Source organism: Rhinolophus hipposideros (assembly GCF_964194185.1).
Source record: "Rhinolophus hipposideros genome assembly, chromosome: 1".
NCBI lineage: Eukaryota > Metazoa > Chordata > Mammalia > Chiroptera > Rhinolophidae > Rhinolophus > Rhinolophus hipposideros.
Window position 1 is genome coordinate 55,088,976 of NC_138047.1, and position 23,708 is coordinate 55,112,683.

Consider the following 23,708-nt stretch of genomic DNA (forward strand, 5'->3'; position numbering starts at 1 on the left):
TTAATACAAAGCGTTTCGGAGGATGGCTGGTTTCCATATTAACTGTCTGCATAAACTGCTTAGTATTAGAATTTATTTTATTAAAACTAATAAAATAAAAATTAATACTTATTGTATGCTTTTTAATGCTAGGCTCTGCTGTTCTTTTTTAAATTTATCTTATTTATTCTTAACAACCACTCTGTAAGGTGTATCTGTTTTTTAATAAGCTAAAATGGGATTCCATAGCGAGATTTGTATTTAGGCAGTCTAATTTCAGAGACTCTAACCACTCTCTCATACTATCTTTGTGAGTTGCTTTCGTCATCAGCCTCCATTGACCAAATCTATGGCATCAATCAACAAATCAGGGCACTTGGTCATCTTGAATTAGGAGCATCAGTTGTCCCTCAGGAAGAAGCAGGTTCTCTTGCTGAATCTGCCTGACCAGATTCAAGAGGAATGTGTATCAGACAGGGACTTGGAAGGAAACAGAGGGTACATTCAGCTGGAGTTTTGGAAAGAACCTAACAACGGTTCTACTTAAAGAATTGTGGGCAAGATTAAAGGAACCAACAGGGGATGTTGAGGACATTCATTGGGAAGTTATTGTCTCTGAGAAAGAGGCAAGGTAAGGAAAAGACGTTACTGGAACCTAGTGATGAGCCCATTACATATTAACATAAATAACATTTTTATGAAAGAACTATTTTACAGAACAAACAATTGAGTGAGAAGAGTCGTATTGTTTTACCTTTTTGCATATCTTTAATATCTGGTTTAATAGAAGATAGCTAGACTCTCATGTCTAACTCTGCATTTAATTTGTTGCAATGTTACCTGCCATGTTCCCTCTGAGAAACCTGTGAGAGAATGAGAATGAAAAAGACAACTAGCATCTTATTATTATGAATATAGTTTTGACTTTATGGACTTCCTGAAAGAGTCTTAGGGACCCTTAGGGGGTGGGGCAGACAGTGTCACACTTTGAGAACTGTTGTATATTATATATTTAATATAGTATATATTATGTATATTATACTATACTATTATAATATAATATAATCTGTGCTCATTTAACCCTTTCATAGTTGTTACACATTGAACACTTAAGACTCCTACCACAAAGAACATGTATAATATTCATTGGTTATATGTATGAGAACTCTTAATGCAAAATAAACAAAAAACAAAACAGTAATGACAAAAGTTAACAAAAAACATAAATGATTCACAAGGCTATCACTACTATAAATTAGAAAACTACAAGTATTTGAAGCACCTACAAGTGTTCTAAGAGCATTATTCAATACAACACATGCCAACTATACAAATGTGAAGCTCACTTTATAACCAGAACACCACTTCATGCAGAATCTGGTGAAAACCCTTTGTTTTCTGGTGCTTTAGGCACCAAGAGTCCTATTTTACTAGCAAGTATTGAGCACCTGGCAAGGTATGAATAGCAGGGGTGCTACAGGAGTACAAGAAAGTAGGACATAGTTTCAGTCCTAAAAAAGCAAGTATTATAAGATAATCACTGCCTGATGACCAGCCATGGAAGCTCAGAGACCCATCAAAGACATTCCATGATTGCTTGAAAGGAATCTTGGAATTTCTTAGGAGAGGAAGACATTGTGAGCAACTAAGAAAAATAATGTGTTATAGTGGAGGGGGGAAGGGGAGAGTGACCCATATAGTGTATATGCGTATGTGTGCAATACCTCGGGAAAGGATGATGGCAGGTAACTCTTGAACAGAGTCTTGAAAGATGAGCAGGTATTGGACAAGTAAATAAAGGAGAAGGGCGTTTCAGATAGAAAATAGCAAATAATTGAATATGACTGGAGTAGAGAGTTCAAGGAGATGACAATTAGCATTCAGAGAGATGGGCTAAGCAATGTGGACTTTATTCTGAAAGCAATGAGACCTTATTAGAGATTTTTGAATGAGAATAAGAGATTTGCATTTTAAAAGGTGTCAGAGAAAACCATAGCTCTATAATAGTTAAGTCAATAAAAACAGACGATGTTCAGGAACTACTGCAGTAGGGGAAAAGAGACTTCAGTATAGAACTGGGCTCAATTCCAAATATAGTGTGGAAAAGTAGAGATTTATAGCCAAGGAGTGTAGGGAGAGCTTAATAGATGGAAAATTACTAAGAGGGTTAAGATATTTTTTGCTAAACTGAGCTAACAATTCTTGCTGAAGGCAGGCCAGAGTGATCAGATATCACGGGGATGATGGGAGATGAGGAATTTGACCAGATATGGAGAATTATCAGGATTCTTGATAAAACTGGATTCTGCAAATCAAACACAGGAGCACAAAGGTCAAGGCCTAGTTGAGAACAGCGTTCAGAGGAGCGAGCTAACGCTTGGTCAAAGAGAGTCTTTGTCAGAGGTTCCTTTGGAACACTGCTGGAGGGTGGGAGACTAATGAGGATCTTAGAGTAGTCTGGAGAAGAGCTAACTGGAGCCTGAAGTAAAGCTTTAACCAGAGAGATAGGAGAGAAAGGGGTGAATTGAAGAAATTTAATGTGATATGGACTATACTTTCAGGTAATGTCATTTGGACAGATACTGAATGTACATGGCAAGAGGTTTCTAGTCTGCTTTTTTTCCTGTTATCTTTTTTAATGGAATGAATGGAGTGAGTGTGTGTGTGTGTGTGTGTGTGTGTGTGTGTGTCTGTGAGTGTGCACATAGATATAGTTGTTGTATTGACATACATATTAAAGGGAATTTACATGATTTGATTTTCAGAATCTTGTTGACAACTTGGAGGTGTGATGAAACCAAGGCAGGTAGGCCATAGGTGTATGGGGCTTTGTAGAAGGACTGGCATCAAGCTAGAGGCAGAGGTAGAGGCAGCCCTGGTCTTATTTTGGAATTGCTGTAGATAACAGAAATGAACATACCTTGAAATAGAATGCTGTGTTTCTGAACTCGTGCCTTTGGGAGGACTTTTACAAATATGGCAGACTTAATCTTTTGGGGGAAGAGATAACATTTGACAGCAGTATGTGAGGTCTGACAATTAAGTTCGCGAACTTGCCACCGTGCGCTTACATTGGCAGCACTGTACAAACAGTGCAATAAAGTTTCATAACCTTGATATATCAGTGTCTCACAGCTGTGTTCATGTTGATGTGTGGCGGTGTCTTGCTGAGTGCCATTCATTGTTGTTATTGTTTTTGTGTGCCCTCTCGAGAATGTCTGAGCTTGAATTAGAGCAATGAACAAATATTAAATTTCTTGTGAAACTTGGCAAGAGTGGAAGTGAAATCAGGGACATGTTAATCCAAGTTAATGGGGATAATGCCATGAAGAAAACAGCAGTGTACAAATGGATTAAATGTTTTTTCTGACGGGAGAGAACATGTCACTGGTGAAAAGAGGTCAGGGTGGCCAGTAATAAGCAGAATTGACAAAAACATTGCAAAAATTTATCCAATTGTGCATCAAAGTCATTAGCTGACTGCGAAAAGCATAACAGACCAGGTAGACGTTGATAGAGAAACAGGAGAATCTTAACTGAAAATCTTGGCATGAGAAAGGTGTGTGCAAAAATGGTCCCAAAGGAGCTCACTGATGAACAAAAATGAAGGAGAGTTGAAGTTTGCCAAGATCTTTTGGAGAGCCAAGATGAATGTTTTGGGCCATGTTATCACTGGTGATGAAACATGAGTGTACTAATACAACCTGAAATAAAGCATCAAAGTGCACAATGGAAGTCAGCCAGTTGTCTGCAACCAAAAACGTTCCGTCAGTTCAAATCAAGAGTCAAAACAATGTTGCTAACCTTTTTTGCTATCCGAGGGTTTATTCATTAGGCATTTGTACCAACTGGACAAACAGTTAACCAAGTTTACTATTTGGAAGTGCTGAAAAGGCTGCGTGAAAAAGTTAAATGAAAACAACCTGAACTTTTCGCCAACAATTCATGGCTCTTGCATCACGACAATGCACCAGCTCTCACGGCACTGTTGATGAGGGAGTTTTTAGTCAGTAAACAAATAACTGTATTGGAACACCCTCCCTACTCACCTGATCTGGTTCCCAATGACTTCTTTCTTTACCGAAGATAAAGGAAATACTGAAAGGAAGACATTTTGATGACATTCAGGACATCAAGGGTAATATGACGACAGCGCTGAAGGCCAGAAACTCCAGAAAAAGAGTTCCAAAATTGCTTTGAAGGGTCGACTAGGTGGTAGAGTTGGTGCATAACTTCCTAAAGGGAATACTTCGAAGGTGACTGTAGTGATATTCAGCAATGAGGTACGGAGCACTTTCTAGGATGAGTTTGTGAACTTAATTGTCATACCTTTGTATGAGTAAATGTGTTTGTAAAAGTAAATGTGTTTTGGTAAGTATGGTGCATTTCCTCCTCCCTCCCATAAATGAGGTTTACATAAAATAAATATTTTTGAATATTTGGTTTCATTTTTAATTGATTCATTGTCTTTTTAGTGGAGGAATTTTAAATCATCATTTAGTTCAACCTCATGTTGACAATTTGTCTTTTCTTTGTGAACAGTTTAAAAAGAATCTAAATTAGTGTTTATGAGAAATTATGTAAAGTCTATAGTAATTTACCTCAGGGCATTTTCTACATACTACCAGTTTATTGAACTGTACCAACAACTACATATGCATTTATGGTGCCAGCATTTCCAGGAAGTATAGTCATCCTTCTTTGCTAGTTAAGTGAAACTATAGTTGCAATGTACATAATTATCTCAGTTTGAAATAAAATTTGCAGACAAGGGAAGGAGAAGCAATTAACATTGCCTTAGCATTGCTCCCACCCCTACCCTCCCAATAACCCAGTTGTATGTGATAGTGTATTATTTATAATCCACAGAATGAGTTGACAGCATCATAGAGATTTATATTTGTTGGTTCTGAAAGTCTATAAGAAACAGATATTAAAGAGGTATCTTAATTCTAGGTGGGTATATTAAGTACCATACTCAGTAGCCAAAAATAATTAATCTTTCCTTTTCTAGTAGTATTATCCAAAAGACACTTCTGTTTGAAAACTTCTCTTGGTTAATTAGAGGAAACAGTTCTGAATTTCTAAATCACTGTGGATATTTAGTGTCTCAGGTTCTGTATGTTTAAAACCCAACCTGCAGTTTTTTTCTGCTAAACCACATCTTCTTGCAATCTCCCTGTTCCTATTAGTGGCAGTACTATTCTTTTAAACCTCAACACTTTTTTCTTGATTCCCTTCTCTACCTCCACATCAGATTTAAATCCTTAGCACTTTCCTTAATTCCTTTCCTCAGCTTCAGTCTTCACATACAGTCTGTCAGTAAATCGTATTGATTCTCTTTTTGCATCGTGATCTCATTATATTTATGTTTTCACTATTGCCATCTTAGTTTGGCTCTTACTGCTTTTATACTGTGGTAAAGTACATATAACATAATAGTGACCGTTTTAATCATGTAAAAGTATACTATTCAGCAGTTTCAAGTACATTGATAGTGCAGTAGAGTCATCACCATTATCTAGTTGCTGAATTTTGTCATCATCCCAAACAGAAACTCCTTACTCATTAAGTGGTCACTCCTCATTACCTCCTCCTCCAAGCCCCTGGCAACCACGAAACTCCTTTCTGTTTCTATGGATTTGCCTATTCTGGATATTTCATATAAATGGAATTATATAATATGTTGCCATTTGTCTCTGGCTTCTTTTCCTTAATGCAATGTTCTCAGTGTTCATCCATGTTGTAGCATGTATCAGTATTTCATTACTTTCTAAGGCTGAATAATATTCCATTGTGTGGATACACCACATTTTCTTTATCCATTTATCTATTGATGGACATTTGGGTTTCTCTCCCTTTTGGCTATTGTGAATAGTGCTTTATGAACATTTGTGTACAAGTTTTTGTTTGGACAACTGTTTTCAACTCTTTGGGGTATATACCTAGGAGTGGAATTGCTGGGTCATATGGTAATTCTGTTTAACTTACTGCCCTTGTTACTTTTTAGAACAGTATTTCCCAAAGTGTGGGACAATGCTAGGGGGCTCACTGATAACATTTCATATCAATTAATTATTCTCTTTAACTGCAATCCCTCTGACTAAATCATGGAGAGTCTCAATTTGGTATTAGTATGGCTTTCCAAACATTTTACCAACTATGTGAATTTCCATTTTAACAAATGCATAGCAGGCCTGATGCTTGAAACCTTTGGCGTACAATAATATCTAGCTAAAATTTAGTATTTTTCAATGTATTTCCTTTTATTGTTATATTTTCTTTCTATAGCAGATGATAATGATTTCACATGTACAATAGTGAAAGTTTGCTTTTTATGAAAATGCATGCAAAATAAAGGTGGTACACAGGATTTACAAACTACAATAAAGATTGATCAGAAATATGGTAAAAAATAATTTGTAAAGCTGATATGAAAATGACTTGAAGTTTGGGAAATATAGACCTGGGCTATGACAACATTCCTTTTTTCATTCCCAATCAACTTTTCTCATTTTCAGTCAACTTACTATGCCATTCCCAGAATAATTTAGAATAACTTGGATAGGGTCATTCTCTTAGTCACGAACATTTAATAGATCCCCATTTTATAGAGAGCAAAATTCAAGGTTGTTTAACTAGACATTTAATATCCTTCATCCTTCACTCCAACCAAACCAATCTAATTTTTTTTTTTAACTCACCTATACTTTCCTACCACTGTGCGTTCTCAGGCCATTCCTCTTCTGTAAGTTCCTTTCCCCTTAGTTTCTATTGCCATTCAGCCATTCCATTCTCAAATATTTATTGAGGGTCTGTCATATGCCAGGTACTGTACTGTGGGCTAGGACTAAAATGACTTTCTTGCTGAGCTTCCACTTGTGGGAGAGCAAATATTAAGCACAATTCTTTAGTGACAATTGCCATAAATAGTGTGATGGAAAAGTAGAGAGTGTTATAGGACACCTAATCTAGTTGAAGTTTAAGAGATGGTTTCAAAGATGACCTATTGGAGAAAATGTCATTTAAGCTGAGATCTAAGTGACTAGTGGGCATTTGCTTAGTGAAGAAATGGACAAAGGAAGTAGTATGTGCAAAGGTACTGAGTTAGGAAGGATCTTGGCTCAAGTAATATGTTAACTTGCATATTTTTATTTTGTCATAAGGAATTTATATGTTGTCTTCTCAATAATATACTGGTCTACACTACATAAAAAACTTGTCATATGGTCCTCACTCAATGAATTTTCATTTTTAAAGCTACTTAAAAAAAATCGCTGTAAATAGTCAAATATTAGATCCAAGTCTTGAAACTATCCACGGAATTTATATAGAAGTCCCATTTCTTTATAGAAATATATGTAGATTTATGACATATATAAATATATACTTATAACTATATGTTATATATAATGTGTTTATACTATATATCTATATTTAATATATATACTATATATTATATATCATGTTTATACTATATATATTATGCATCATAGTATAAATATGTAATGTAAATTGTATAGATTTATATACAAGTGCTTTGGATAACATTTTGACTTCTCATTGCTCTAGTCAAAAGACCAGTCAGTAAGAGGGTCTGTAAGGTTCCAGGCGCCTCCTGTATTATTTACTTTCCTGTTATCAATTCTCTGATCTGCTTTATTATTGGCTCTTTGATATCAATGGGAAGGATACACAAAAGGTACATTAAAATAGTTCTTTATTCCAAATAAGCAGTATTTATTTCAAATACTTTATTTTTGGTAATTCTATAATATTTTCATTTTTCAAATCTATAGATGTCTATATAAACAGTACTGTGTCAGCTAAGGTTTTGGTTACATGCAGAGAAACCAACTGTGGCTATCTTCAGCAGAAAAGGAATGTAATCAATATTTGAAGAATCCAAAGGAAAACTGAAGAATCAGGCTTGGAACATGGACAAAAACCTAAGCGAGCTAGGTGGCACGAAGGACTAGCCACAGTCATGCTACAGGAGCATGTGTTAGGAAGCCATTAATATATGACTGACACTGCTACGACTGCCACTTGAAATAATTTTCTTACTGATAGCATCTGTGTGATGCTAGCTGGAGTTCAAAATCCAGGGGCCTGGCTGAGACCTTGTTCTGGTTGCCAGGAAAGATCTTCCTTTGGGTTTTCCCTTTTGGCCTCCCATCAAGACTCACATAAGAAGGGATTTGCCCCAAGTAAGAAGGGGGTTTGGACTCAGAAAGGCCCCTTACAAAAAGGGACAGCTTTTTCTTCACAACTGCCCATTAAAATATATTTCTTAACAATTATGTGTGATGACAGGTATAGTAGCTGTATGCTTCCAGAAATACAAGGTGAAATTGTTAAAGAAAGACGTATGATTTGGAAGACATATGATTGTTTCTGTTTTAAGAAGGATTGTGGTACCTTATTAGAGAAAAATGATTTTCATTCTTTTCAAAGTAAAACTATCTCAGATATCCCTAAATTGTATAATATAGGCATGACTTAAAATATTAAATTATGTGTTTTTGTAAGAAAAAGGATCATAGAAAGTAAAGGTGATTGCCAGATATGCACATATACTTATTTTCCAACATTTTCTTCGGTAGATAAAAACATTTTACATTTAATATGTGTCCAAAATATTGCTATAATTTATAAGAATATATAAAACAAAAATGCACAGTAAACATACACATCCTAATTGCTTCAAAACATCTCAATAAAAAACAAGTTGTTAAATTAAGACCAGAGCTGCTAATTCAATTATGAAATATTTGCACTGTTACCGGTTTCCCTTAGCTTATAATTTTTTTCATAATACATTTCATGAATTAGTCTTTTTATAAAACAAGGTGATGTATAAGAATTTTTTTATTAAAGTTTATTAGGATGACAATTGTTAGTAAAGTTACATAGATTTCAGGTGTACAATTCTGTTTTACATCATCTATAATCCCATTGTGTGTTCACCACCCAGAGTCAGTTCTCCTTCCATCACCATATATTGGATCCCCTTTACCCTCATCTACCACTCTCTTCCCCCCTTACCCTCTGGTAACCACTAAACTATTGTCTGTGTCTATGAGTTTTTGTTTCTCATTTGTCTTGTTCTTTTGTTGTTTTTGGTTTACATACCACATATCAGTGAAGTCATATGGCTTTTTCTGTCTGACTTATTTCACTTAGCATATAAGAATTTTCTTTTAGATATATATGTGCTATACGATTTGGGGGAAAAGAAATGTGGATTTGCATTAAAAATTTTGGGGGGAATGTTTATTATATACACGGATGCTTTTGACTAATGAAATCTTAACTATAATGTTAATGACTCCATTATAACTGCAGGTATAATATGTAATATAGATCAAGCACAGATGTATAACTTATAGAGACAAATCTTTTCATAATCACAGCACAACAGTTAAAAGCATCAAATCTTCCAGAAGGTTCCCTAACCTACAGATACATGAATGTACATTGCAGCAGGCAGGATTCTTACAGAATGCTTATTTCAGTAGTCAAAGTGAAACTTGTTCTGAATTTTCAAATCCTCTTTTCTAGGACTTCAGATGTTTTGATATTTTAAAAACTTCATTCTTTCAGCATTCTGTAATGAGAAAATGAGTTTTATAAACTTGGGCTGTTCTTGTTTCTCAGTGATGAAGAATTGACATGTAAAAACATAAAGCAAGAAAAGAAAACAGTATAACCAAAGACCCCTTATCAAAACACTTCCACAGGATCATAGAATCTGCAGTCATCCGTTTTTGCAAAAGATCTGTCTTGGTTAAAACATATAGTAGAAGTAATCTGGTAACCTACATTGATTATAATGTTTGCTTGCTTTGATCTGGGATTTAGGCATCTTTGTCTTTTATGTGTTTTCATGGTGATACTGTTAAGAGAAGATCCAAAACTGTCTTAAAATGGACAAGCATAAGCAAAAGCAAAAAAATATCTATACACAAAAATGCCTCCAGCATTGTCATTTTTAGCAAGTCCATTACTTACATCACCTCTGTTTTGTCACAGTTATTACTTGGGTAAAATACGGAGACTTTCTCAATATCTGCCACTCTCACTGCTTTTACTCCAGGGCGTATGCAAAGACAACGTCCCCTTTTGCACATTGGGAAACCTAGAACAGCTAGATCATAGCATCAGTTCCTAATGGATCCGATTGCTTCGGATGGCTGTGCTTAATAATCCTGGTGAGAAGTGTGAGCCAAGTTTTCATTAACGTCAAAGATAGTAATTTATCAGATGCACTTGAGCTGCTGTTACTGGGAAAGGAGTTTAAGTAAGATGTAAATCTTCTCTTTAAATTTGTAAGCAAACCATTAAAGAATAAAGGAAAGAACGCATGAAAAGTTTATTGGCGATCAAGCTTATTTGCCTCTTGTTTTATGCTCAAGAATTTTACCAGGAAGCTAGTAACATTACCTCATAAAAATCTTCTTAACGGACATTTAAAACTGTTGCTGAAGGCTCTTGCCAGATTTTGTAGCCAAATAAAAATTCCATGAAGCTTGTCATCTTTAGTTTTAGTAATCATCTCTAGTGCCTTAAACCTCTCCAACATTCTCTGCCAAAGCTGTAGTAACTTCTAATGTGTGACGTTAGATAAACATTTAGTATATATTTTAGGATAAAGGTGAAAAAAAATATTTGAAGAATTAGAGAAGAAATTCATAGGCTGAGAAGTAAAATGCACTGTACACCCTTGAGCAATTGTAGTGCAGAATATCACAGCCAAGACTATAGCCATGTGCTTCACACCCATGTTTGTCTGTTGCTGCTTTTGCTACTGCTTCAGCTTCGACACTCTTCTTGGAGAGAGTAGAAATGCTGAACATGGAAAAGAATTCTTAATTGGCATATATAGAGTATTTTATAGACCAATGATCCTCTAATGGCAACAGGAATTTCCCTCCTTGAGTCATGCTTCTTTCTTGCTTCTGAGAGTTTCTGTTTTGTTATCATCTAATTGTCTCTCCTCCTATTTGTTATAGTGTCAAAGTAACACTAATGAGAAAGCACTTTTTACTATAAAGAGTAGAGGGCTGTATAAGAATAAGGTACACCCAGACGGAAACCAGCCTTCTTAAGGTAGCATTTCCTGGAAATGTATTAATTATTGAACTACCCTGGGCAGTGAAATTCTGATTACTCTTCATTCAGGAAGATTGTCTTCCTATTTTCAGTATTTTCAACCTCCATCCTTCATATAACTATACAAAAGAGTATTCTTAAAAAAAAAAAACCCAGTTTTTATCATTTTACTGTTTCTTCTAAGTCCAAACTTTTACTTATACAAGACCTACATTATTAGACATCAAATGACTTTTATTTAACCTTATTTATATTTTTGGCAACTATAATAGCATGTCTAAAGAAGTCTCCCTATATACTTCTAAATTTATATCCATTTCTTTTTGTATGTTTAACAGTTTTTACTTTATATATTTTTTAACATTGTTATTTAGTACATAAAGTTGTATGAGTTGTGGATTTTTAAAAAATGATCCTCTTTTCTTATGTGATGTTTTTACACCTTGGATTCTACTTTGATGTAACCCCTGTTTTCTTTTTATTTACCTTTACCTTTTCCACTTCAACTTTCTAAATCTATTCATTTTAAATGTGTCACTGTAGACACTTAAATCATATCCAAGAGGTTTTTTAATGGGTAAACTTATTTACTGTATAATTAGTAATTTGAAAGCTTTTTAATGCTTTCTTGCTATTTCTTTTCTTTGGTTTCTTCCTAACTTTAAAAATATTTTTTTAAATATTTTTCTTATGTGATTTGAAAGGAGTACATAATTTTACATTTTGCTAGTAATCTTTAAAAGCACTTTTTAGCTGAATCTTTATAATTATTTACATCAACCATAAGTCCCTTTGTAAGATGAGAAAAATCACCATAACTTTCTTTCAAACATTTCTTTGTATGTCCTAGTTTTGTTGGTATAATTTGGGATTTATAGCTAGTGTACTATTTTCAGATGATTATTTTACATTATTCAACTTCTCTTTTGAGAGTTATCATTTCCATTTTATCCTGAAATCATGTGTTTATTTAAACATATCCTACGTTTAAATTCTTTTAACAATCACTACCAGTCTTTAAAACCTCTTAGTCTTTGTTTTAATTAATCTCAAAGTAGCTGGAATATTCTTTTGTCTGTTTCTCATTCATTCATTCATTCGACATATGTAATTCAAGACTAATTTTTCTACAGGAAAATGGTTAAAGTAAAAGGATCCATTAATGTTTTTCCCTATGACTGCTTTTCATTTTCTTAGTATTAGAAACACAGTAGAGTATTGTTGTTACCAGGGAAGGCTCTGGATTAAGCCTATGTTAACATCTACGCTCTATTATTTACTAGCTGTGTAGTCCTGAGCAAGTTACCTCAACTTTTTGAGCCTCAGTTTTCTCATCTACGGATAATACTTTCTATTACACTATTTACAATATAATTTATATATTTGTAATATATTTACATTATATTGATAATATAAATGGGGATAATATACTTTTTTCAAAGACAATTATAAGCTAAGTATTTTAAAAGTTAATGTATGTAAATCATTTAGAAGAGTGCCTGGCACTCAAAAAGCATTAATTGCTTTTATTATTATCTCTAATATTTTACAGTGTTCTTTCCTAAATTGACAGACTATATCTAACTTATTTTGGGGTGTTTTTCAGCACTAACATAAGCTTAATCACTTAATAAAAGATTGGATGATATTGTTATAAGGTATGAAAAATACTTTAAATTGTAATAATTTGGATGTAAAAGTAACATACTACTAATTATGAAGATCACTTACAGAAGTCCAATGCATAAATGTGTGGTTCACGAAATAGAGACAAAGAATAGTGAGTATTTCTGTTTACCACCCAAAGTTGTGCTGTCACGTAGCTTTGGTATAAAACAATCTCTTAAACAGTGATTCTTGATTATATTTTTTAAAAAGAAGAACCCCCTGGACATTCTTAAAATTTTTTTATGCATAAACTAGGACTTGATTAATATTCTATGTCATACTATTCCAAATAGGCATAATTCACCTTTTCATAAAACATAAATAAACTGTCTCTTCCTTTTGCCTTCATGTGTAGAATTACTCTTCAATTGGGTAGAACACTTGTGGGTCACAATTTTCTCCTTCAGAACTCATGCATGTTGTTTCATTGTCTTTTATTACTACAACTGTAGTACATAATTTTGTAAAAACATCAGAAACTAGTTTTCCCCCCTTTCCATATACTGTGTTTCCCCAAAAATAAGACCTAACTGAAAAATAAGCCCTAGCATGATTTTTCAGGATGACATTCCCTGAACATAAGCTCTAATGCGTCTTTTGGAGCAAAAATTAATACAAGACCTGGTCTTATTTTCCGGGGAAACACGGCACACACACATTTTTTACCTAGCAATTTCCATATCAGACTATATCAGGTCTCCAATTTTTCTGTGTGTCAGGGTGTATTTATAAATATTCTAGGAAGAAATAGGGGAGAAGACAGAAGGAAAAAACCCTTTCCCTTCCTGTGAGGAAGACCACCCAATAGTCTGTGGGGAGGGTGCTGCTGCCACTTGGCTTGTGTATGACCCCAGAAGAGAGGGCTCTCCCTGCCCTTGTGAATGCAGCCTTGTCTGCTTTTCCTCATAGCTGAATTGCAGTTTGGATGATGAGGGAAGTTTGTTTAGTTCTTCACTTCAAGTCCTCAGGTAATAGATCCAAAATTACGCAGAGTTGGGAGAGGTTTTGTGTTTTAACCTTTTCCCCTCATTTTCTCGAATATAAAAAGTGAGCCAGATTAGGCTCTGGCAGGTGCTATTTTGTATGGATACTCTCTCCTTCTTTAACACTCTCTCCCTCTTTACTGCCTCTTCCTCCCAGAGTCCCTGCCTTAAAGTTTACTGGAAAGCACCATGCCTTTCTACAATAGTTCATTTGCTCATTCATTCATTTAACAAATATTTACTTTAGGCGTCACTTACATGCCTGACACTCTTTTTTTTTTTTTTTTAATTTCTTTCTATGCTTTTTTATTTTATTTTATTTTAATTTATTAGTTTCAGGTGTACAAGACAAGGTAATACTTAGACGTTCATCATTTATATCCCTTACACTGTGGACCCCCCTCCCCCCACCCACTATCCCTCTGACCTCGCACCGAGCCATCACATTATATATATAAAATTATAGATGGCATTCATTATTGTTTAGCTTCTGGTGTACAGAGCCACGATCAGGCATCCACGGTATCCCTGAGGTGGTCTCCCAAATAGGACGCATGTCCATCGGATACCCAACAAAATCTTTACAACATTATTGAATATGTTCCCCAAATTAATTTTCAAAAAACCCTGAGGCCATCTTGTGGTTGGTTACCAGCTGCTTCCTAATCCCTTCGCCTTTCCCCTTATCCCCACCCCCCCAACCCCCTACCTGCACTCTTGAGTATTGAAGGAAGAGCAGTGAACAAAACCAACCAAGTTCCTTTTTTGTGTCTTGCAAATTTTGCACTTTTTCTAACTTATTGTGGAGGACAGCTTGCCTGATTTCTGCGGGCTCCGTAGATGTGTGTCTTCAGGACTATGACTTGTTCTGGACTGAATACTTTCTGCTATCATGTCAGGAGGATTTCTTTGTTTCAGAACATCCCCTCATCTAATGCTGCAGAAATCTCTCCTCTTTCTATTCATGTAATATGGTTTCTCTATCATGGGATGCACTTTCCTCTCTTTTCCTGAATCCTTCCCTTCCTTTAAGTTGTGGTATCTTCATGAAACCTTCTTCAGTGCATAGTGATTTCTTCTGCTACTGGTTTTATAGCATTTACTGTCTTGTCTAGCTTTATCCAGTAGAAATACATTGTGAGCCACATATTTAATTTTAAATACCCTAGAAGCCACATTTAAAAAGTAAAAAGAAGCAGGTGAAATTAATTTTGATGAAATGTTTTATTTAATCCAAAACATGAAAACATTACCATTTTAATTTGTAATCATTATAAAAACATTAAATGACTTTTTTATTTTTAGTACTAAGTCTTCAGATTGGAGAAGCAACATTTCAAATGCTTAGTAGCCACGTAGCTAGTTAACATATCGGACAGATCTAATTATTCATTTGGCATTTAGCAAATTATACTGCCTGGATACTCTACTTAATTTTAAGTAAAGATGGGGATGGGAAGGAGAGATAATGTGCTTTTCTGTGTTTTGTTTTAGAAACTTTTCCAAGTCTTCCTAGTCCTTTTGTTGTTTCTCTTCACTAAGTCATTATATCTCACTTTGCCCTCTTTTTGATTAAGAAGGAAAAAGGACTGCATTCTCTGCCCTTTAAGTAGTGTTTGCTGCCCCTTTTCTTGTCTCTGGAGTTGGACACTTCCAGGCTCACCCACTCAAACAAGTTACCCCTTGTATTTAAAGGAGAATCCCAGGAAACTAATCTAGTTTCTGTAATTAACAATCAAATACACTTTCAGTTTAAAAACTGTATAACCTGTGATTCATCTGAAGTTTTATTTATAATCCCAAATAATCCAGTTATTGTAGAGTTTTAAAATGTTTTCAAGTGGGAAGAGATTAATGCAAAGCATTTAAAGATTTAATTCCCAACCTACCACTAAATCTCTGAGAAATATATTGCCTGCAAAAAAGAAAAAACTAACATCAAGGATATTTTTGTCCAGTTAAATTAGTTGGTAAAAAGTGGGTTAGAAATGGAAACATTTCCGTTTATTATAAATCAGTATAACATAACAGAATCCTATTGTTTTGTGTTTATAGAAGGAAAGAGGTTGTCACACATTTGAAAGGCACCTAAAATAATGTGAATAGACCAAACAAGATTGAGGAAAAATCCTTAACTCTTGAATGTACAGTAATATAGTACCTGATGCTCTTCTATGATGGGATTAAGGCATTTAGGGAGCTGCCAGTGGATTTTGTTCAGGAGCCCTTAAAGGAATACTCCCTTCTGTGATTGTCTTATAACATTATCTAAATACTCTTCCCAGAAATCAGACGAATCCTACAGGATATATCCAAGGCAGCCATTAGGCACTGGGCAAGGCTGTATATTTTCCCAAAGACTTGGAAAAAGTTGTAAAAACAATTTTAAAAAGTTATTAAAGATTTAAGGAATAGTACATAATTTATTGCTATTTGAAAGCATTCCAAAGAGACAGTCAGTTTTGAATAAGGATATTTCTGAGCCTATGCTTGATCTCTTACTGGGACTTGGACATAAGAAGACATTTGCAAAAGCTGTACCCTACTAATACTCATGCAATCTGGTGTTTGAGAATGAGATGTACCAGAGCTCACATTTCATAAGGACGACTTCATCTATGATATGTGCTACCATAAATATTGTAGTCTCAAGTGCATGTACAAAAGAAGGGCCAATTTTCTGTGGCCACCGTCACCATACTGACTTTCCCATGCTCGAGAGAGCCACTGCCAGACATTTACCTTTCCTCTCCTTAATGACAAAAGGCATGAAATCAGAACCTTGGCACACCTTGTATGAAAGATTACTGAACTTTTTTACAAATTTCTGATTTTAAAGGAGAGACAGATGTCTGTACTCTGAAAGATCAGCACAAACAGAAGAAATAAGCCAGTGATTGAAGATTTGAAAAATAGTTAACTGACAGATCAATTTACTTTGCTTTGTGCCTATGCCGGTTTGTGCTGGTCAGATATGGGCTATCTGATTGGAGTTGGATAGTTGTCTATTGTCTTAATTAAGTGTATTGCAAAGGAGAGGGTTTTGTGGAACAGCTAAGCTACAGGTGATTTATTGAACTACGGTGCTTTCATTTTCTTGGAAATTAGTTAAGATTTTGATTTACCATTCCTCTTCTGAAAAGAAAACAGTGTTACTTTTTTGGAAGGAGAGTTATCAGATAACAATCATTGTATGCTTTTTTTTTTTTTAATCTGGCAAAAAACAGTATATCAATATTGTTTGTTTTATCTAGAACCAAATTTACTTGTCTTGGAACGTTATTTTTTGCCAAGTTGATTTTATTAGCGTATAATTAACAAATGCCAAAGAGAAGCTACTTGATTTCTTTTCACATAATTCAGAAGGAAAAAAAGAACATGGGTTTGAAAATGAATTACTTTCCTTCAGAATTTAGGTAAAATTTTAAAACTTCATATGTCAAAATTTAGAACACAGAAGAAACAATGAAGTTCTGTTAACCTCATTGAATAAATTAATCCTCTTTTCAATGTGCTCTATACTCTTCACAGAACATTTGCTGCCATTTGCATGTATTTGAGCCAGGAGCAGTGGGTTGTACAAAACAGCTTAACATCACTATAAACGTCAGAGAAATTGTTTTTCTCACAACAAAGGCAGCTCTGTGTATGGCCTTAAATTGGCTGCCTGGAAAATGACTGTAATCTACAACTGCCAGGTCAATGTGGATGTTAATGTTAATTTTCCAAGTTGGGAAACAACATGCCTATTGTTAGGGGATAAAAACATGTTAGAGATAAGCAGTGAGCATTTTGATAAACAACTAATTGAGGGAGGCTTGATTCCATACGAAGAGGGAACATTGTGCAGTAGCTTCACTTATCATTAGTTTATTACTTCTGCTAGTCAGACGCTGGAAAAGAAGGGAAAATAGAACTGGCTGATATTACTTTAGGGCTAGTTAGAAAGAGATTAATGCACGAAAGGATCTTGCCTGGAGAGATGTGCCCTGCATGTGAATATTAGAGGAGCTATGTATGTAAGGTATGAAGCTGCATTGGATTTACTTGTATGTTTTTTTTAACAGGGTAAGTAAGATGTCCATTTATAAGGAACATTTCAGTACACGTGACTTGCCAGTATGAACTAAGGGTTAACATAAATGTAATGTTTTAAATTAGAGATATAGTCAGAAATGTGAAAAAGGATTGGAAGGACGTTTTTTTGTTAGAATATTTCTTATATTGATACTTAGAATAAATAACTTTCTTTTGGACTGAAAGCAACTCTTTTAAATATTTAGATAGGCTATATATATTATTTTTATTTTATACATTATGCTAAATACTATTTTTCTTCTTAATAAAAATCCAATTAAACATTCTTCTCATTTTCCTATTTCTAAGATTTCCCCAGCTTCCTGGTTCCACCTTAGAACCACACACAACCTTGCTTACTGTCTATGTTTCTTGCTTCCCTATTCTTACTTTTAATTTGTGGGTAGGTGAGCAGTAAGAGGTATAGTTGGGGAAATGGGGCTCATTCCTCAGCTCTGGTTTTCTCTCTCTCACCTTGCATCTTTACTAGTTGGGGCCTGGGTATACGGAGGTAGGAGAATGGGTGATGGAGACCATAATAATTGCCATTGTTTGTTTGAATGCCTGCCATATGCCAAGTATTGTATATAGTGTCTTACTAGTTCTCAAAATAATTCTGTAAGCAAGGGCACCACTATCCTCTTTTTAAAATGAGGCTTCGAGACATTATATAACTCTTCCTCCAAATCACTTAACACATTTAGTAAGTAGCAGAGTCGAGATAGCAGCAGTAAGAAAGCACATTCGAGTTCCCTTCTTCTGTGATGAAATAAGGGACTGAAAGGCAACTTCAGAGGTCTGACTATAACTCCCAGACCCAAGGCACCCTGGAAAATAGAAGACTCAAAAGAAGATTGGAGTGAAAGACTAAATATGGAACAACTTGGGATAAATAGAATCTGAGGGTCCTGGTGAGAAGGCAATTAAGAAAGCTTGAGGAAGTCTAGAGCCCCATTTAATTTATATTTAACTGAACACCAGGAGAATGATTATTATGAGACCTCTTAAAACTTGTTCTTCTTTAGTAATGTTATCCTTTAGTTTCCATCATGACTAGCAGTAGCAACTCTTAGAAAACATCAGAACAATCGATGCTTACTCCAGTGATGGAGAAAAAGAGAAGACTGTTTTTTCTACAATTAGGTGAAGTAGACAGAAACTCTGGTCTGAGGCAACAGTTAATAGTACAATAGATAGCTAGCAGATCTATCCCTGCCTCTGGGAATTTATACCAGATGAGGGCCTTAGATCCTTCCAGGGGAAATAGGGAAGGCTCCAGAAGGAAGAAAGGAAACTGCTGTGGGACGTTAGTGAATATTCCCATATTCCCATCCTTCCATCCCACTACCTTTCTCCTTTGCTCTAGCCTACATTCTCAGTACATTCTACATTCTAAACAGTAGCTCTAGTTGCTATCTCTCTTCTCATCCCAGGACATTCCCTTCCAGAGCTCTTGAAGTTTAAATTTACAAATTTGGAAGGATGCCAAGGTTCAGCCTAGCTAGTGGATGGAGTTCTGTACCAGTTATACTAGTGGAAGGAGACTTTTACTTATACCTGTGGAGTCTCCCCCAAATCTGAAGAATGTATAGAGTCCAAAGCTGAGTCTGGAAAGCCAGAGAAGCATGTGAACATATTCCTAAAAGTGAGGGCTCGGGAAATAGGTCTCAAATTGCCAGGGACTGAAGAGGTAGGGAAAGAGAAAAGGGAAGCAGTTTTAGAGTAAGGGGGAGCAGGCCTGGGAATTGCCAAGAACCATCATTATTGTTTAACAGCAGCAGAGTAGTAGGGTTTTGGATGTGTTTAGGTAGAGTAGGAAAGAGGCAGAGTTCCCACTGTCCATCAGGTTGGGACAGAGTGAATACGAGAGAGATGTACAAGATGTGACAATTGAGTTCGAGAACTTGCCACCGTGTGCTTACCTTGGCAGCACTGTACAAACAGCTCGATAAGGTTTCGTAGCCTTGATATTTCAGTGTCTCACAGCCGAGTTCATGTCGATGTGTGGTGATGTCTTTCTGAGTGGTGTTCATTATTGTTGTTGCATGTTTTTGTGTGCAATATCGAGAATGTCTCAGCTTGAATAAGAGCAATGAACAAACATTAAATTTCTTGTTAAACTTGGCAAGAGTGGAAGTGAAATCAGGGACATGTTCGTCCAAGTTTATGGGGATAGTGTCATGAAGAAAATGGCAGTGTACAAATAGATTAAATGTTTTTCTGAGGGGAGAAAATGCGTCACTGATGAAGAGGTCAGGGTGGCCAGTAACGAGCAGAACAGATGAAAACATTGCAAAAGTTCCTCGAATTGTGCGTCAAATTCATTGGCTGACTGTGAGAAGCATAGCAGATGAAGTAAACATTAATAGAGAAACAGTTGAGAAAATCTTAACTGAAACTCTTGGCATGAGAAAGGTGTGTGCAAAAATGGTTCCGAAGGAGCTAACCAATGAACAAAAGCAAAGGAAAATTGAAGTTTGCCAAGACCTTTTGGAGAGGCAAGACGATGTTCTGGGCCATGTTATCACTGGTAATGAAACATGGCTGTACCAATACGACCCTGAAACAAAGCGTCAAAATGCACAATGGAAGTCAGCCAATTCTCCACGACCAAAAAAGTTCCATTAGTCCAAATCAAGAGTCAAAACAATGTTGCTAACCTGTTTTGATATCAGCAGGATTATTCATTATGAATTTGTACCAACTGGACAAACAGTTAACCAAGTTTACTATTTGGAAGTGCTGAAAAGACTGCATGAAAAAGGCGAAAACGACCTGAGCTTTTCGCCAACAATTCATGGCTCTTGCATCACGACAATGCACCAGCTCACACTACACTGTTGGTGAGGGGAGTTTTTAGCCAGTAAACAAATAACTATATTGGATCCTCCCTACTCACCTGATCTGGTCCCCAATTACTTCTTTCTTTACCTGAAGATAAAGGAAATATTGAAAGGAAGACATTTGGATGACATTCAGGACATCAAAGGTAATATGACGACAGCTCTGATGGCCATTCCAAAAAAAGAGTCCCAAAATTGCTTTGAAGGGTGGACTAGGCAGTGGAGTCAGTGCATAGCTTCCCAAGGGGAGTACTTCAAAGGTGACCGTAATGATATTCAGCAATGAAGTAGGTAGCACTTTTTTTAGGATGAATTCGTGAACTTGATTGTCAGACCTCGTATTTCTGACATCTCAAATTGAGACCCCTAATACATTTCTTCCTAAAAAAGAAAAAAATACATATTAGGTTAGTTAGATTTTCTAGGGAACTTGGAATATGAAAAAAATCATCTTCGTAGAAAACAATGGGTTTTTTAATGGACTTTTGAATTGGGTTCCATTGATAAGTGGGGAACTACCTGTAACTTAGAATTAAAGAAAAGTTAGCCAAACTTTGGAATTTCATCATGGTTTATAGATGTTCATTAAAAAGGTAATTTACTCCTAATTTTTAAAAAGTTAAAAAAGACTAGTGACACTTTTGAAGAGTACTGATCAGTTATTTTATAGAATGTCCTTCCGTTTTAGCATATGTTTTCTCATAATTAGAATGAGTTTATACATTTTTGTCAAAATATGTCATTTTTAATATATCAAATCAAGGAATTTGTAATGTTGATATATCTTATTGTTAGTGATATGTACTTTGATCATTTGGTCAAGTTTGTGTCTGCCCAGAGACACTGTCACAGACTGGAGAAATTCAGGAGAAATAACTAAATGCAGTATGGGTCCTGGATAGGATTCAAGAAAAGGGACACTAGTGGAAAAATTGGTGAAATTTAAATAAAGTCTGAAGTTTAGTTAACAATAATGTACCAATGTTCATTTTCTGTTCTGGATAATTGTAGAAAGATGTTAACATTAGAAGAGGAATGAGGGAGATAAGGATACTCTGTACTATTTTTGCAACTTTCTATAAGTCTAAAATTAACTCAAAATAAAAAGTTAAAAATAATAATGTATAACACTTACATAGTGTTTACTATGCACCAGACCCTGCCTCTCTTAACTTTTTGATTCCTCTCACCAACCCTGTAAGGAGAACTATTATTATCCCTAGTTGACAGATGGGGAAACTGGATACAGAGAAGTAAGAAACATGTCCAGTGTCACATGGTTATTAAATGGTCACAGCTAGAAAGTGGCTGTGTTGGGATTTCAACTGAGGCATTGTGAATCCAGAAATCCATTGCGTCATACTGGCTTTCAGCGTGCTAAATATACATGTGGCTTAAAAATAATTCAGATACACCAAAAGGTCTGCCCTCTCCTGAGGCAATATCTGTTACTAGTTTTTTTTTGTGTGTTTTTTTTTTTAAATCATTCAGAGAAGGAATTCACTTCACTGAAAGCAGCCCACTATGATTTTTATCCATAATATTCAAAGTTATGCTTTGGCAGTGTTTTCTTTTCTCTTCAGAAGCTTCTCATGGCATGCTGACTGTTGTCGATAGCAGCTATGCTGGAAACCAGGGAATCCCTTCGAGTTGGTCAGCGAGGAAGCCTTTATTAGTAAAGTGCTGATTGCTCAGAACTACTAGGTACAGTCTGTACAATAAGATTAAGTAGAATAGAACTTCGTTTAGAATTTAGCCAAGTATTTTTTTTTTTTTTTTTTTAGAATTTAGCCAAGTTTTGCTGTCACTTTCATGAATGTATTTTGATTAGTGTGAATGCCTTTTTCATCTTAATATTGAGATTACCTATTTTTTAAAATGCCAACTTGGTAGCCATTGTAACAGTCAGTGGCTTTGTATTGTTTAAATTGTATTTGGGTTTGTATTCTTTAAAACTGAAGAAAGATTATATTGTGGGGAATACTGTAGATAGGACTTTTGGGAGTCGGAATGAGTTTCTTGAGTCTGGTTACCAGATAATGCAGAGACTGAACCTGAGCTTCCTAGAACTGCCAGAGGTGGAGGGTTCCATATTGCTCTAAAAATGGATTTCGTCTTTGAGTGAAATTGAAAGTTGATAAAATACATACATTAACAGTTACTGACTCAGTAAGCTTTATAACTCTAGGAATCAATCATTGCTGATGCATCTGCATAGAGAAATTCATTTTGGTCTTTCTGTCACCTTGGGCAAAAAGAAAACGGAAAAAAAGAAACTAGTTATTTAAAAGGTGAGAAAAGCAGAAGGAATTTCCTACCTATTTATATCCACACATACTACAAACACAGCAAGCATGTGGTCTTTGCTGCAGAAGCAACTTAACATTTGTCTCTTTCCATAGTTAGGGCATTTCCCCCTCTGTTTTGAATTAAAATTTCTAAACAGCAATAGTGCCTTTTTTTCTGTTGCCTTTGGATTCACAGTGCAGGGGAAGAATCTAAAGGCAGGTGTTTGCTTTGGAAAGTCAAAGGCCAAAGTTCTTTTAGTTTTCTTCCTCTTGCTTTTTTTCCCAATATTTATTCACATCCCCAATCCTGTTCTCTCTCTTTCTCCATCCTTACTTTTTTAAAATTACTTTTATTGATGCTTTACTAATGTTGCATTGAGATATAAAATCTTACATATCATAATTTGCATTTGTATAATAAATACAAGTATAAATAAAAACACACTACTTTCAAATAATTAAAAATATTTTAACCAAATGTTGATGGACTTATTTTCGGTTAAGTATATGAGTTTGAAACAAATCTAAAAGCCACAAAAGACTAAACTTTATGATAAAATAAATCATATTCTCCCATAATGCAATCACTTATCAAAGAAAAAAAACACCCAGTAAGAGTTTAATTCATTAGGAAATTTTCAGCATTTATTAATTCAATGTTATTTCCGTTTCACTTACTGGAATCATTCCTTTCCTCCCTTCTTAGTGCTTCCCTTCATACTAGAACTGGAATCATTCCTTTCCTCCCTTCTTAG

At 35.2% G+C, this 23,708-nt stretch overlaps 2 protein-coding genes across 6 annotated transcripts in view; one reads left to right on the forward strand and one right to left on the reverse strand.

Moving 5' to 3' along the window:
- ART3 (ADP-ribosyltransferase 3 (inactive)) overlaps positions 1-23,708 on the forward strand; it is an 85,747-nt gene that overhangs the window by 18,369 nt on the left and 43,670 nt on the right. For 2 of the 5 annotated variants that reach the window (XM_081049350.1, XM_081049358.1), the window contains exon 1: positions 17,572-17,769. The exons of 2 other annotated variants lie outside the window; for them this stretch is intronic. Coding sequence is in view for 1 of the 3 variants with exons in the window: in XM_081049353.1 (XP_080905479.1) it covers positions 17,772-17,813 (42 nt within the window). In the remaining 2 variants the exon portion in view is untranslated. Of the gene's footprint in view, positions 1-17,571; positions 17,814-23,708 lie in introns of those variants that run through there. One more of the 5 variants, XM_081049353.1, reaches the window with a different exon arrangement.
- CXCL11 (C-X-C motif chemokine ligand 11) lies at positions 9,706-10,765 on the reverse strand (the record flags this gene model as incomplete). Its single annotated transcript, XM_081052578.1, has 3 exons — positions 9,706-9,877; positions 9,994-10,120; positions 10,702-10,765. 3 exons carry the CDS (start codon positions 10,763-10,765, stop codon positions 9,706-9,708), a joined length of 363 nt encoding a protein of 120 aa, XP_080908704.1.